The sequence below is a fragment of the Sciurus vulgaris genome, assembly GCF_902686455.1.
Source record: "Sciurus vulgaris genome assembly, chromosome: 11".
NCBI lineage: Eukaryota > Metazoa > Chordata > Mammalia > Rodentia > Sciuridae > Sciurus > Sciurus vulgaris.
In genome coordinates, this window is record NC_136472.1 from 3,237,295 (window position 1) to 3,252,447 (window position 15,153).

The 15,153-nt window shown below is 58.1% G+C and overlaps 1 protein-coding gene and 1 long non-coding RNA gene across 2 annotated transcripts in view; one reads left to right on the plus strand and one right to left on the minus strand.

Moving 5' to 3' along the window:
* LOC306640618 overlaps nucleotides 1-15,153 on the plus strand; it is a 395,158-nt gene that overhangs the window by 272,734 nt on the left and 107,271 nt on the right. The window lies entirely within an intron of this gene.
* Nucleotides 6,021-8,875, minus strand: ASCL2 (achaete-scute family bHLH transcription factor 2). Its single transcript, XM_079104988.1, has 2 exons — nucleotides 6,809-8,875; nucleotides 6,021-6,246 (listed from the first exon to the last, which is right to left on the minus strand). The coding sequence occupies exon 1, from the start codon at nucleotides 7,412-7,414 to the stop codon at nucleotides 6,833-6,835; it is 582 nt and encodes a 193-aa protein (XP_078961114.1). The 5' UTR covers nucleotides 7,415-8,875; the 3' UTR covers nucleotides 6,021-6,246; nucleotides 6,809-6,832.

Here is a 15,153-nt window from a genome sequence, read left to right on the forward strand (position 1 = left end):
CCTCTGCCCTCTTTCTCACTAGCTCCTCCCAAGTCCTGGGCCGAGGACCTTACCCCTACCTGCCTGGAAGCCAGGGGCATCAGGAAGCCAGGCTGGGTCCTGGCTTCTGGCTCCTGACTTGCTAACGAGACCTCCGTTTCAACAGAAAAACAGCAGATACAGGTCCCCTCTGGGTGTGCCCACTGGATCTATGGGGCAGGGGCTTGAGGCTGCCCACAGATGCTCGCTTTGAACACTGGTCACCTCTGGGTCACTGGGGGCCTTGGCAGGGCACTCAGCCTGGGCCTGGAGGATGAGTGGCCCAGACATCTGGGAGCACCAGGCGATCTCCCAGGCCCCTGACACCTGGCCTCAAGGGTCCGCCCAGCTTCTCTGGGCTCCAGGATGAGCCTGGACCACCCATCATGTCACCAAGAGCTGGAAGCCCAGCCACAGCCCATGGCTCAGACTGCCTTGGGAAGCTATGGCCCTGCCGGGCCCCACACCCTGTCCTCAAGGAGACAGAGACAGGTGTGGCTGTGCCTGTGGGCCCACCCTGCCCCACATCCTCCTCTCGCAACCCCCTTCCTCTGGGGAAAGCTGAGCAGAGCCACTCTAGACCCCTCCCTCACCCCATAAGTGGGATTTGCCCTCTGCTCCATGATCCCTCAGGCCTTTGGACAGCTGTGCTGTGAGCTCTCGGGTCTCTGGAGGTCTTTGAAGGTCCCTTGGGAGGAGGGACAGTGCATGGGCCCCAGGGCCCCTCTCACAGCAGGTTCCCTGCCCGACCCCTTTGGGGCTGAGTGGGGCTGGCTTGGGTCTGGAGGCCCATTATCTGGCTGTTCTGCTTGTCTCCGGGCAGGGTAGGGATCAGGTGGCGTGTAGGGGCCTCTCTGCATGGTGCTCTGAAGGATAGCACAGGGTTGGTTTCCTGGGTGTGGGACCTCTGGGGACACGGAGGCCCATGACGAGCAGGGCTCCCCACTTGGTGTAAGGCTCTGTGGCTGCCACCTTGAAATTCCCAACACTTCTCTCTCGGAACCTGTGTTTTGTAGGTGCAAGTCGTGGGACACCGGAGCAAGCTGGTGAGCAGAGGAGCTGCACCAGGCAACCTATGAGTCCACCCTGCCGGCCACCCTGAGCAAGTCCCAGGAGGCAGGGTACATCTACAAAGGAGGGTGCTGGCACCAAGGGGTCAGAATTTCCATTCAAACCAGAACTTTGTCCAAATGCAGGAGGAAGACCACAGTGCTCTAAGAAGCAGGAAGGACAGAGGGACCGAGCATGTCTGTCGTACCAGGGGACTTCCCTGCACTGACCAACCACTTGTGCTGGAAATGCTGACAGCAGGGGAGTGGTGGTCACCTCGCCTCCCTCCTTCCTTCCCGTCCTTCTTTACTCAGCAGAAAGCTGAGGTGGAGGGGGCTGGCAGCCGTGCCTGGATCAGGGGCTGTGCACGCACGTGCACTGCAGAATGCCAATCCGTGGTGCCCTGCCAGCGAAACTGTGTGCCCAGAGCTCTCAGATCTGCATGTGAAATGGGCATTACGTGACAGAAGACTGGAGGACAGCACCCGTGCCGTCCCTGGGTGTCAGGAAGACTGGGTCCAGGAAACCCGCACCCCCAGGACGCCCAAGTCCCCTCTGCCAACAGCATGTGAACCCACACGCATCGCCCCACAGGCTTAGCTCCTCTCTAGGTGGCTGACAACACCCAGCGCAACCCGAATGCCGTATAAACGGCTGTTATACTATATTATTTAAGAAATAATGACAAGGAAAAGTCTGCACATGTTTAGTGCAGATGAAAGATCTTTTAAAAATCACTTTTAAATGGTGGTTGGGTGGATCCTCAGAGACAGAGGGCCAACTATAACCAAATCGTTAATGTTTCTCTACTTAGAATAGCATGAGTGAGTCTAAAACCAAACATCAAGAGGCAGAAAGGAAACAGCTTTATGTTTTAGCAACTTTAATGTCATATTTCCCCCACTATTTGAATAAGGGTGTATGTCCAGTACGTTTATGTGGCTGTGACAAAATGCTCGAGATAATCAACTTTAAAAAATGATCACAGTTCCAGAGTTTTCTGTCCACGCAGCCTTCCAGGCCTGCAGTGAGGCAGCACATGGTGGCATAAGAGGTGGGAGGAGAGCTGGTCACCACATGGCAGCCAAGGGCAGACAGCAAGGGGAAGGCAGGGTCCCACTCTTGTCCTCAAGGGCACACCCCAGTGACCCAGCTTCCCCCCAGGCCCTGCCTCCTGAAGGTGCGTTCCACCACCTCCCAACGGCACCACAGGCTGGGGACCCAACCTTCTACACAAGAGGGTTTTGGGGACATGTGAGATCCAAACTGTAACAGGGGGCCACATTTTCATTTTGCCCTGGGCCCCCAAAACTACGCAGCCAGTCCTGGACAGAGGGGGCAGTTCAGCGATTTGTCCGTTTCCTGGAGGACCTGGAGTTCCAAAGCTGACTCACAGGGTCCCAGGGTCCCCTCCCCCTACAGAATCCAAAGCCAGAGGAGCGGTGCACCTCCACAGGTCGCCCTGCTGGGTGGGGATGTCTTCCAGGGGTGACTGCCAGGGGCGGGGGCTGCCCAGGAACAAGAAGTACCCGGCTTGACTAAGGCCTGGTCCACGCGGCCGGGGTAGGACCCATGCATCACTGGCCTGGCACACAGGACAGGCAACAGCACTGTGAGGTGCCTGGAGAAAGCTGAACAAAGCCCCCAGGACCCCTGCTGCTGCCCCAGGGTCCAGTGTGTCCCCTGCCTCACTGATTATCAGTCTCCCTCTGGACTGCAGGCCCCTGTGGGCAGGGTGTCCCTGTGGCCCACAACGCATCCAAAGTTCCCAATGCAGAGGAGGCACCCCACGGACGGCCTAGGACTGGACGGGTCACCCCGGAGGCTTACACTCAGTGCTCTTCCCTGGCTGCCTTCGTGGCCTGTCATGTGCCAGCGAGCCTGTGTGGAGGACCGAGGGGCAGATCCTCTTCTAAGGAAGCTACTTTCTGAGTGGAGGCTTATAGGAAGAAGACCCTCAGGGCAGCACAGCAGAGCTCCCTGGGCACCCGTGTGAGGAGGAGACAAGAACCAACGGACCCAAAGTTAACAAAGGGCTCCCAAAGCTCCCGGAGCCCAGGTCATCACACTGTCCTCCCAGCCCTTCACCTGCCCCAGCCCTACCAGGTGGAAATACCTGATCCAGATTCAGCCCTTCTCACTCTGGAAGGTCACTTTGGAAAAGAACCCAAAGGCCAAAAGCACCATTCCATCCTTGTCCCATGGATCGGGGCTCCAGAGCTGCAGCCCTGGCCACTCCCTCCTGGCTGCCCCAAGCACACCTAGAGTCAGAGCTCAAGGCAGAGGCGAGCCCCACTGCCCCACAGCATAGCCCCTGCCCGGGCAGGGGCCTTGGCCGGACATGCTCATCCAGAATGGTCAGCTGCTACGGATGTCCTCCCCAGCGCAGCCCGGGGTCACCCTTCCTGGAAGATGACCATTCAAGGACAGGAATGAAGCAGCCCTGGGTCTTAATACCAGTTCCCACCATTTTCAAGCTCTGTGACTTGGGGCATTTAATTTGCAGTGTTTGATGGTCTGTTAGGACAGCTGGGAGGGTTTCTAACAGGAGCAGCAACCAGGGACCCTGGCTGGTTACCACAGCAGCTTTCACTCTCAAAACCGTCCCAGTTTGGATAGCAAGTTACGGGTTTACCCGTCTCCTGGCAGGATGCACAGGACACGGTGCCATCAAACCCCAGATTGATCACAGTGCTGCTTCCGTGGCCACCCCCACCCCAATCTTCAGGAAAGAGAGGAATGGGCACTGATAAATACCCAGGATGACGGGAACATGGAGGACAACCAAGTTTCATCAACTAGATGCCAGGTAGGTTGCTCATAAGATACATAAGACACCCACTCAATGAACTACAGGTGTGGCCCTGGGGTGGGTCCTGATGCCCAAATCAGGTTACATCAACCTTCCAGAAGATCAAAGGGCTGCATCGTCGGCTGGGCATCTGATAGGATCACCGTTCTTAGGGGTTGGTAATGGTGTGGGGTTTCCTTTGGATATCCAGAATTGGGGTTTGCTTCAAAACCACATGGGGCAGGACCTGGGATGGGGCGGATGGGGTCATGCGTCCACAGCCACAATGGTGTGCTGCAGCCAACCTGAGGCTTCTCCTGACGGGCCCTCTCCAGGTCAGTACTCCCCCTCAGCCAGGCTATTTGGTTAACTCATCCGGACGGGATCACATCCGCAGCAGAAGGCAGGGTTTCTGTTGTACACGACTCCACCTTCTTAGGGCCTGGGGTGGAGAAGGTGCTCGAGAGATTTCCAAGCTCTTGCGCACGTGAAATCATTTGTGGAAAATGGTAGCTTTCCAGATACTGTGGAGTTTCCGCAGCTGCAGGCTGGCCTCAACTCACGTGGGTGGATGCCCCCCAGCCCAACACCACCTGTGGTCCGGTGGCCTCAGGCCTCCCCGGGATCCTGGTGAGTCAGAAGGAAAGCTCAGGTCCCAAGGCTTGGAGAGGCCGCTTGCCTGGGAGAAGGCAGCTGTGGAGTGGCTCTTCCGGGGTGGTCATGATATGCCCCATGCTGTCTCTGGGACATTATTAGTTCGCTCAGCCCTGCAATGTCACAACTGGGTTAGTGACCCCAGCTGAGCCCGATCCTGATTGGGCCAACCATCCCTTGACCCCAGCTACAGATCGAACACTGACTCGAGTCAGCTGACTGGAGAGGAGCTGAGGACCTCTGCTCCTCCAGTAAAGGGGGACCTGCAACCCTGTTTTCTAGACAGGTACAGCCCAGGAGCCTGTGCATACCACCTCCGTGATTATGAGGAAGACACCTGCTCTGTACCACCAGCCACTCCCACCTCCCAGGGCTCCAAAGGCTGTGCCCCAACCATTCCCACCAGAAGGGTGCCAGCAGCACCCTGCAGCAGCCCGGGGCATCCCCCGGCCCCTTCCACACCCCGGCAATAAAAAGGAGTTTTGGGCAAAGGGCAACTTCAAAGCCTCCGAGGTCCAGGGTCAAAGGTGGGGCTTCAAGATATCCCGCCACAGCTCTGGACTGGGGGGAGCCTGGGAGGGCATGGGTGGGGACTCTGGAAGTTTCTTGGCCTTCCTTGTTCCAGGTAGACTCCCAGTTTGGGTAAAAAGACACGCAGGAACTCCCTAGGACCACCCGGCCTGCATGGGGGCCCAGCACATGCTGGCTGTACCTCACCAACAGGGCCCCCTCAAATCCTCCCATAACCTGGGGGCAGGGGGCAGTGTCATTTGCAGGTTGATGACTTGGGCAGTCAATATCTGGACCCAGAGTCCACACCTGCAGCCTCAAGAAATGGAAGGTGAGCTGTGCTCACAGGTCAGACAACCCTGGGCCCGGCCCAAAACCAGACACTGACCTGGACCCCTAAGCTCTGTCAGGGACCTCTGGCTTTCCCTTTTCCAGTTGGAAAGCAGCCCTGCCTGGACCACCCACCAGCTAAGGGCCACCTGCTGGAAGCCCCTAGTCCCAAAAAGCATGAGAATCACTCTGGCACCTAGCCTGGCTGCGCACAATCTCAGTCACCTGCCCACTCTAGAGTCCAGAGAGAGGTGACCACAGGAGAGTCTCCACCCCTGCCTGGCCCTCAGTGGGAAATGGGGATAGGACCTACGTAGAGGGTACTGCCAAAAGCCACTCATAAAGAGAACCAATTTATTTATAAAGTTCACCTCAATGAAAACAGGTGCTCCCACCCAGATCGTGGGCCGTGCACCCAAGCACCCTCCCCAGGCTGGGCTTCAGAGGAAGGGTGTCCCACCAGGCACCCTGCCCTCGGGGGCTGCTTGGACCACGCCTTGGCCAAATTGGAAATTCCAAGTAGAGGGGGAGGGGGGAGGACAGGCGCTTTTTATGGTGCTCCAACCCTAAGGATCCTTTGTAGAAAAATAAGTCATGTTTTCAGCACAGTCCCTGCGGCAATTCAGCTTAATGCGCAAAAAAAAAAAAAAAAAAAAAAAAAAAAAAAAAATAGCCTCTCTATGTCCTTATAACACTCCGCAGGCAAATTCTCCAAGCGTCGATGCCCCGCTGCGGGTGCTTGGAGGTCGCTGCCAGTCAGTTTCCACACTGGCACTGGGTCAGGCTGGACCCAACAGGGCAGCGTCGGCCGGGTCCCTGGCCCACCGTGCGGCTCCCAGGTGATGGCGCGCTCGCTTTTAGGCTTGCCTGCTGCCGGGCGTCCTGGTCTGCGGCTGCAGGGGAACAGAACTTGCGTCACTGCGGCCCGGCGCTGGAGCAGAACCCGCCCCGCCCCCACCGCCCCACCGGCCGGCGGTAGATTCGTTTGCTTCGCTGATTTTGGAGTCTGAGTCCGTGGGTGCCTTGATTCAGTCTGAGGCCCCCGCCAGGCGGGGGCGGGGCGCAGGCTCAGGGCGGCGGTGACTCAGGGCTCCGCTCCAGCCGACTCATTCCTGCACCCCAGCAGGGGAGGCAATTTGCAATGCAAAATCACCACGCCTCCAGCACCCCGCTCCGCTGGGGATCCGCGAGCACTGGGACCTCACCGGCCCGACGGCCGCTCCCCTCCCTTGACTGCCCCTCCCCCAAAGGCGGCGGAGAGGAAGTTTTGCAATCCGTACAAACAAACGCTGGTCTTGCTCAGGCTTGAAAACGTTTGGGGAAAATGAAGAGTGTGCGAAATTGAAGCAATAGGCTGGGCCCTGCACTCGGTTCCGCTGGGTCACCGGGACGCTACCGGCCAGGCCCGCCAGGCCCTGCCTCTGACCCTCCCTCCTCCCGCAGCCTGCGAGTTACCTTGGAGCGGATGGACGAAGGCACTCAGTAGCCCCCTAACCAGCTAGAGAAGTCAAGGAGCTCGCGCTCCGAGGGGCTCAGTTCGCCCTCGCAGGCGCTGTCGTCAGACGAGTAGGTGGACCGCGGGGAGTCAGGTTCCGAGCTGCCCTCGAGACCAGGGGACGAAGAGGCGCAGGAGGGCGAGGCTGCGGTGGCGGAAGTCACGGGCGGCCCGCGGGGCGCAGGAGGCCGAGCAGCGGGTGCCAGCAGACCCCCTGCCAGCGCGGCGCGCACCGCGTCGTGCTCGGCCAGCAAGCGCTGCAGCGCGCGGATGTACTCTACCGCCGAGCGCAGCGTCTCTACCTTGCTCAGCTTCTTGCTGGCGCCGCCGTGCGGCACATGCTGCCTCAGCGCCTGGAAGCCCAAGTTCACAAGCTTCACGCGGTTGCGCTCGCGCTCATTGCGCCGCGCCACGGCCGCCGCGCCGCCCCCGGCCTCCCCCGATCCCGGACGCCGCCGCCGGCTGCAGCGCAGCAGTTCTGGGGACGCGGGTCTCCGTCGGACACTGCAGGCAGCAGGGACCGCAGGCGAGGTGGGCAGAAGTCGGGACAGTGCGCCCCCGTCCATCGCTCCCGCATCCACACACCTGGTGGCCGGTCTAAGACCCGGTGTGCGGCAAGAAAAGTGCGCGCAAAGGAACGTGGATGGCTGCGGGGGCTTCTGGCACTCCGCCGCCAAACGATTCCCCTGGGGCACTCTTCCAAGGTCCTCTGGAGCCCGGGGACCGTGTGGCGCAGGAGGTCGAGAAGCTACCGGCAGTGAGCACCGGGAAGCGTGGGGCGCTCGTGTCCCGCGCGTGCAGTAGGACGCTCCCTGGGTCTCCCCTTGCTCGGCGCAGGCGGCTCGTTTTTAAATGTATAGATAACCCTCCTCCGCGCCGCCGCCGCCTCCTTTCTCACGCCCTCCTCCCTTCGCCTCGCCCTCCCGCCACGCTTTGCCCTCCCCCACATACACTTTCTGTAAAGCCCAAACCCTGAGCACACCCGCCACCTCGTCCCAGCAACGCAGTCCGCAAGCAACCGATGCTCCCTGCTTCCAGCAGGTGCCCCTCAGAGCTGCAAGCAGGGCCCAGCGTGGGAACCACGCTGCCTCCTGCAGGTCCCCCACCTCCAGGTGCCGTCAGCAGGTCCCAGGCGTAACCTGCCCCTACCCCCACCGCCACTGCCAGCCCGCTAGTCCTGAGAGCCGCCAGTCCTCGCTCTCGCGGCGCATGCTACTGGGGGAAGGCGTGGCCTGGAGGATATTACAGTTGTCCCGGTAGGCACGAGAGACCCCCGGGGGCCGCACGCACCTAGCAGCCAGCGCCACGCCCCCGGGGGCGAGAAGGCGGGGGCCAGGGTCTTAGCCAATCGTGGGCCGCCCGTTTGGCCAATTGCGGCGGGCGCGGCCCCACTCCAGCCCCAAGGAGGAAGCACGCCTGGCGCGTGGCTCCCCGGGACGTCGTGAACAAAGGTGGGCGCCCCCGGGGCCTCGCCCTGGTCCTCCCCCCGCCCCCGCGACTCTGATATCCACGCTCCGCCCACGCACATGGGGCTGGGCGGGCCCTGAGGAGTGGTCGAGGCCAAGATGGGTGTTCGGGTTCCCCTGGGGCCCTTTACCTTGTTCCTCCTGGCACACACCTCCCTGTGGTTCCAGGGCGCCCCCGAGCCTGGGCCTCTGTGCGATGCCTGGAATCCAAGGGACTGGAGGTTTGCACACAGCCACGTCAGGCCAGGGGAGCGCTCAAGCCCACTTCCACCCCTCTGCGGAGACTCTTTTCCAGTGGCCCCCACCTCCACCGCGACCTACCTGGTTACCCGTCGCGCCTCCTGTGGGCACCTTCTCTGTCTTATAGCCCTCTCGCCTCTTTCCGTTTCCTAGACTCCCCACCTGGCCTCCCTCTCCCATTCCTCCCCTGAGGACACTGGGATTGAGCCGCTGCGTGGGAAAAAGGTCGTGCCAGGGGGTGGCACATGGGGAGAATTGCAGGGTTTGAGGAGGGTAGAGACTGACGAAATGCATAAAATAAATACACTGTTGATGGAAACGTTTTGGACCTGCCCAACTGTCCGGAAACCGTACCCCTGGGGCCACATCCAGGTCGGTTGTTCCCAAAGGAACCAGGTGCTCACAGCCCAATACCTCCGGGAATGCAGTGGTTGGTCAGGTGGCAGGAGCTGCCTTCCTGTTCTGGCTTTGGGGTTGGTGGTCAGGAAACCTCCTCCAGGGAGCCCACCAGACGGGGTATTTGTGGCCAGCCTTGAGGAGGCCACTGGCTCACTTACCCTCCAGGACCTGCTGAGCTGGCCTGCTGGGCCTTCATCTTTAAGACTGGCTGCAGGGCAACACCTGCCTGGTTCCTGCGGGGCTGGGGCAGGGCTATGGTCAGGGGCCCACAGTCACCCCTCTGCCTGGTGGAGCAGTCCAGGGTGGTCTGAATGCAGGCTCCTTGAACAGGCTCTCCTCTGCACCCTCTCCTTGATCAGAGGCTCCTGTTCCCTGGCGGTTGCTTGGTGGGTGCCCCTGACTGGCCTCCCTCCCCTGCCGTGTCACAGCTGCAGGACACAGTGCCAGGAACACTCCCCAGGCCTGCACTCTGGGTCTTGACAGTCTTTGCAGGACTCCAGCTCAGCCTGAGAGCCTGGTGTTCCCCATCCAAGCCAGCAAACCACCCGTTATTTCTCAGGACCCTGTGGATTGGTGGACAGTCTCTCTGCTGGTTGTGCTGTGGCTTCATTCACTTGGGGGACCCTGCAGGGACAGGAGCTGTGTCAGACCCTCCAGCTGGTCTTCAGCTGGCTGGGTCCTGTAGCTAGGTTCTGGGATCTCAGGGTCAAGGCCCCTTAAGACCTTAAACTCCAAAACTTCCTGAAGCTCATCCTTCCAGAGGCGTCTGCCAGCCGTGCATGGTCAGGCCTGCATCCCACCCCCAGCAGCGCCCCTTCTCACCCTTGTCCTCCCCAGCTCCTGGTCCTCCTGGGCACTGGAAACCCAGCCCCCGCCCCCAACCTCAAGACCACAGTTCCTAGAGCCTGGAGGCTCCTCCCCTCCATCTCCTGGTCTCACTCACCCGGTGGTGTCTGTCCTCTGACTTCTGCCAGCATCGATCTGGAAGTGTGCTGTCTCCTGGGCATAATCTGTGTCATCTGAGATGTGGTCCCTCACCCCGTCGTGAGCACTGTGGCCTTCGTGAGCCTGCTGACCCACAGGCAAGGAAGTGCCCATCAGCAGACAGGTGGGCGGGTGAAACGCTCTCAGCCATAGGAGGAGCTGTCATTCAGCCGTGGAGGAGTTGAGGCCCTGTACACCTGCACCCTGGGTGACCCTGGAAAGGGGTCACTGACTGAAAGGCCAGACACAAGGCCATCAACTGTTTGACTCCATGATAGGAAGTGTCCAGAATGGGCAGGTCCACGGAGACAGAGAGCAGGTGGTGGGCTGTGGGGCCGCAGGACATGAGTGAGGGACAGATGGCTTCCACAACAATGGAACGCTCCAAGGTGGACTGAGCGACGCTGTCTGCGGTTGAACGAGTGGACTGTGGGCGTGTGAATCAGAGCTCAGCGAGACCCCATGTCAGGACCTCACCAGCCCCTCCCTGGCTCACCTGCTCCTGCTCTGCTCCTCGCCATTTGTCACCCTGAGCTCCCGAGCAGGGCAGGCCAACCCTTTCTGCAAAGGACGGGATAGAAGACACGTCGGGCCTCACGAGCTGCGAGGTGTCCGTCACACTCACGCTTTACCACGTGCAGCAGACGCCACCGCTGTGTCCCAGCGAAACCCTGCTGTGAACACTGGAGTTTGAACTCCAGATCTTGTTACGTGTCAGAAAACGTGCTCTTGACTTTTCTTCTTGTGGTAACATACAGGGCACAGAAGTTGCCGTCCCTGCCACTGTTGATGTGCCCGGTGGGCACTGCTCGCATTACCCGCAGCCCCCGCCCACCTCGGGTCACTCTTCTCTCCCTAGACTGGAGCTGTCCACTGGATGCCCTTCCTGCCCTCCACCTCTGTGCACCTGGGGACTGGAGGCCTATAGAAGGAATGGCACCGCATTTGTCCTTTGGATGATGGTTCACAGGTATAATTTTCCATTTTTAAACTACTTAAAAATTTAAAACCAGTCCCTAGTTTGGGGGCACGACAGAAGCAGGTGATGGATCTATCGGGCCATGGTGTGCTGACCAGCGTGTGGAGGACAGGCATGTCCACGTGTTATCCCAACTCAGCTGCGGTCCTCTGAGGCTCCTCCAACTCAGGTTGTGGCAGGCTGAACTTGACCTGCTTTCCCGTAAGCCCACTCCCCTTTCCAAGTCCACTCCTCAGAGCAGGACCCCTCCCACTGCAGGTCTGCAATGGAGGACATGCCCTTGGGCCTCCTCATGAGGTCCTTGGGTTCTGCCCCTCCTCCAGCCAGGTTGCCCTCTTGCCTTGGATGCTGCTCGGGCCTCCACTCTGGTCTCCAGGGTCTGCAGTTCAGCCTCTCACGTCTGGACTCCACCCCCAACGAGGGTGGGCCTGGCCAAGCCCAGTGGGATCACGCCTGGCCCTCGGGATTTAGCCTCAGCTTGCTTGCCTGCTGTCCCCTGATGGCCCCTTGGTGTGCCCACCCCCACGGGAACAGTGAGGACAACTGTGTTCAGGGGCATTTGTCTCTCCATTGTTATTCCTTGCCCTGAATAACAGTGAAAGCTACATTTTCCAACACAAAGAAACTGAGGCCCAGAGAGGGAAGGTCACTTGCCCAAGGTGGAGAGTGAACAGGAGGCAGAAATCAGCTGGCCCATCACTGCGTCCCTAACATTGCCCTACCCTGGGCCCCTCATGGCCTGGGGCTATGAGGGAGCTTCTAGGGCTGTGCCCCCTGGGCTGGCCAAGAGCACTCAGGAAGCAGCCACCCCCACCTGCTGGTAGAGGACAGGTGACCCATCTGGGGAGCCATCTCCTTCTCCCATGAAACAGAAAGCCTTCTGAGCATCAGACCATGAAAAAATCCAATCCTTCCAGCAGGACAAAGTCTCTGGCCACGTTTCCACCCACAATGCAATAAAACCAGAAAGAAAACACCCAGAGCACAGAGGCAAACATGGCAAGTGCCCAGAGGAAAGAGCAGTCTTCCAAGCGACTTCGAGGTTGGAGGAGCAACCAAGGGCAGCCAGGGGCTGCAGAGGCCCAGCCATGAGAATGAGCCCCCAGGAGCACCCGCCCAAAGCCCGTGAGGCTGCCAAAGCCCTGAGAGAGCGAGCGGCTGAGCGAGGAAACAGAGCTCTCCACTCTAGAACAGAGGAAGAGAAAATCCCAAACCATCACAAAGAAAAACAAGGGCTGAATCATGGTGATGAGGGAAAAATGTAACAAGACAGGGGGTTGGGATTTAACTGTCAGAAAACGGAAACCGATTTTTTTGAAAGACCAACTAAGTAGTCAAGAGGATGAGAAGACTCACTTCTAGAATCACAGAAATATGAAAAGGTACATAAATACAAATGTGAACAGCATTAAAAGTTGAAGAAAGACTCTCGATGAAGTCACGGGATCTACCCTCGCTCTCCCCAAAACAATAACAAAACAATCAAATTCAGAAAACCGTGGTCTCCAAAAGCCTGGACATCAGGCCACAGAGGACAGTGGTCCTCAAAAGGTGGGCAGCAAGCAAGGGGTCCTGCGCCTGCCGTGCTCCCAGCCCAAGAGTGCCCCTACCCTCGCCCAGGAGTGCCCAGGAGACCAGAGACGTCTGTGGGGCAAGAGGCCAGGGAGCCACGAGGCCCAGACGGCTGGAGTTCTCAGGACAGAGGGCGGAGAGGAGGCGTGTGCAGATGGAGAACCCCAGAGATCTGCAGAGAGCCCCTAGAGATGGAAGGGGATCAGCATGTGTGTGGGAATGGCCACCCACCAGCCCTCGGGGAAACCTCGAAAGTCATGAAGCACCGGCGCGGCACCCGGCAGACTCTCGCCTCAGTGGTAGGGAAGAGTACGTGCGCCCTGACCCAGTACTGCTCCGTCCTGTCTGAGGCAGAAAGATGGAAGGATTTCCCAGTGACTTAGCCACACCCCAGGACAGAGCTGAAAGTGCGCCCGCAAAGAAGCTACACGTCTGATACGCTGACAGCCAACCAAACATGCTCAGGAGGCTGAGCAGGAGGATGGCAAGTTCAGGGCCAGCCCTGGAACGTAGTGAGAACTTAAGATCTTTTTAAATGGTTCGGGGTGCAGCTCAGTTGTAAAGTGACCCTGGGCTCAATCCCCAGTACCGAAAGAGGAGGGAGGGAGAGAGGGAGGAGGGAAGAAGGAAGGAAGGAGAGAGGAAGAGAAAGAGAGAGAGAGAAACAAAGGAAAGAGGGAGGGAGGGAGGGAGGGAAAGGGGAGGGGGAAATATGCCATATAATGAGAAGGAAGACAAATGAATCATAAGTGAATACCCTGTCCTGACAAAGATATTTACAAATACAAGAACATTCACACATAAGGACATTAGAACAGTTTCATGTCTGCATTTGATATGTCGAATGCTAAGTAGAAACGTAGAAGATCTACACAAAAATAAAAGACCTAATTTGAAATTCTAGAGACGGTAACTACAATGCCTGTGATTTTTTTATTGCGCTAGGTTGGATAAAGGGAAGATTAGATGCCATGGAAAAGAGGGATGCTGTGTGAAATTACACGTGGAGAGAAGGGAGAATCGCCAAGGAGGTGAGGGCAGCATGGTCAGGGAGGCATGGCGCCCGCAGGGGTCTACAGCCACATCCTGGAGCCCGGATGAAAGGAGAGGAGGAAGGAGCGGACAGATTCGTGCGGACGCTTCCCACCTTTGCTGAGAATTATCCACAGATCCACAAAGCTCAACAAACCGTGAGAACAAAGAAAACACCACCAAGACACATCCTAACCAAATTGCCTGAAACCAGTAGTAAAGAGAAAACCAGAAAAACAACTAGAGGGGAAAAGATACATTTGCAGGAGAATACTGGGAAGTAAACCCAGGAGGGCCGGGTGTTTGCCCACCCTGGCAGCCAAGGGCGGAAGGTCCGCTGCTCCAGAACGCGTCCCCGGAACGCGTCGACAGGACGGGGCTGTCCCCAGGCGGGATGCTGTCCAGCTTTAAGAGAAAGGAGATGCTGAGGAGGCTGAGGAGGCTGAGGCAGGCTGAGGAGGCTGAGGCAGGCTGAGGAGGCTGAGGAGGCTGAGGCAGGGAGAACCTGGAGAACATTCTCTGAGGGAAAAAAGCAGAGGCCAAGGAGGAGTGCTGAGGAGTCTACCTCTGCAAGGTCCAGAGAGCAGCCAGAGCCAGAGACAGAAGGTGGGATGGTGGGGGCCAGGCCTGGGGCTGGGGAGGCTAATGCTCAGTGTTTGATGGGAACAGAGCTGCAGTTTGGGAAGATGAGAGAGTTCTAGAGGTAGACGGTGGTGATGTCTGCACAGCAAGCTGTGCGCTTATACATGGTCAAGATGGAGCCGGGCACCCTGGCTGGGGAGGCAGAGGCAGGAGGATGGCAAGGTCAAGGCCAACCTCAACAACTTAGCGAGGCCCTAAGCAACTAAATGAGACCCTGTCTCAAAATAAAATATAAAAAGGGCTGCAGGTGTGGCTCAGTGGCTGAGCATCCCCGGGTTTGATCCCCCGTATGAAAAGGAAGGAAAGAAAGAAAAAATGCAAAACATAGTTGTGAAGGATGATCGGGATTTCCTGGTGGAAACCACGCAAGGGAAAGACAAAGGAGCACCATCTAAAGTACTGTCGAAACAATGCCAGCCCAGGACTCGAGCTCAGCAGAAATACCTCCCGAAGTGCAGGCGAGGTCGCCAGCTTGCCAGCCTCCAAACACTGACACAGCTCAGCACCTGCAGAAGAACTGCACTCCAGAGACCGTGGAGGCTTCGCAGAAGGGACGTCGCAAGAGAGGGAACTGAAGACCGCATGAGGATTGAAGAGCACCCGGGGGTGCCACGCGGGCACGTACACCTTAACCTGTGTTGTTGGAAAGCATGTAAAAGATGAGTGACCCGTAGACAGGTGGATCAATGTACAGAATAGAGGACATGGACAGAAACCCAAATAAATACGATTTTCTCATACTAGACAAAGGTGCCAAAAATATGCAATGGAGAAAAGATAGCCTCTTCAACAAATGGTGCTGGGAAAACTGGAAATCCATATGCAACAGAATGAAACTAAACCCCTATCTCTCACCCTGCACAAAAATCAACTCAAAATGGATCATGGACCTCGGAATCAGACCAGAGACCCTGCATCATACAGAAGAAAAAGTAGGTCCAAATCTTCAACATGTCGGCTTAGGATCAGACTTCCTTAACAGGACTCTCAT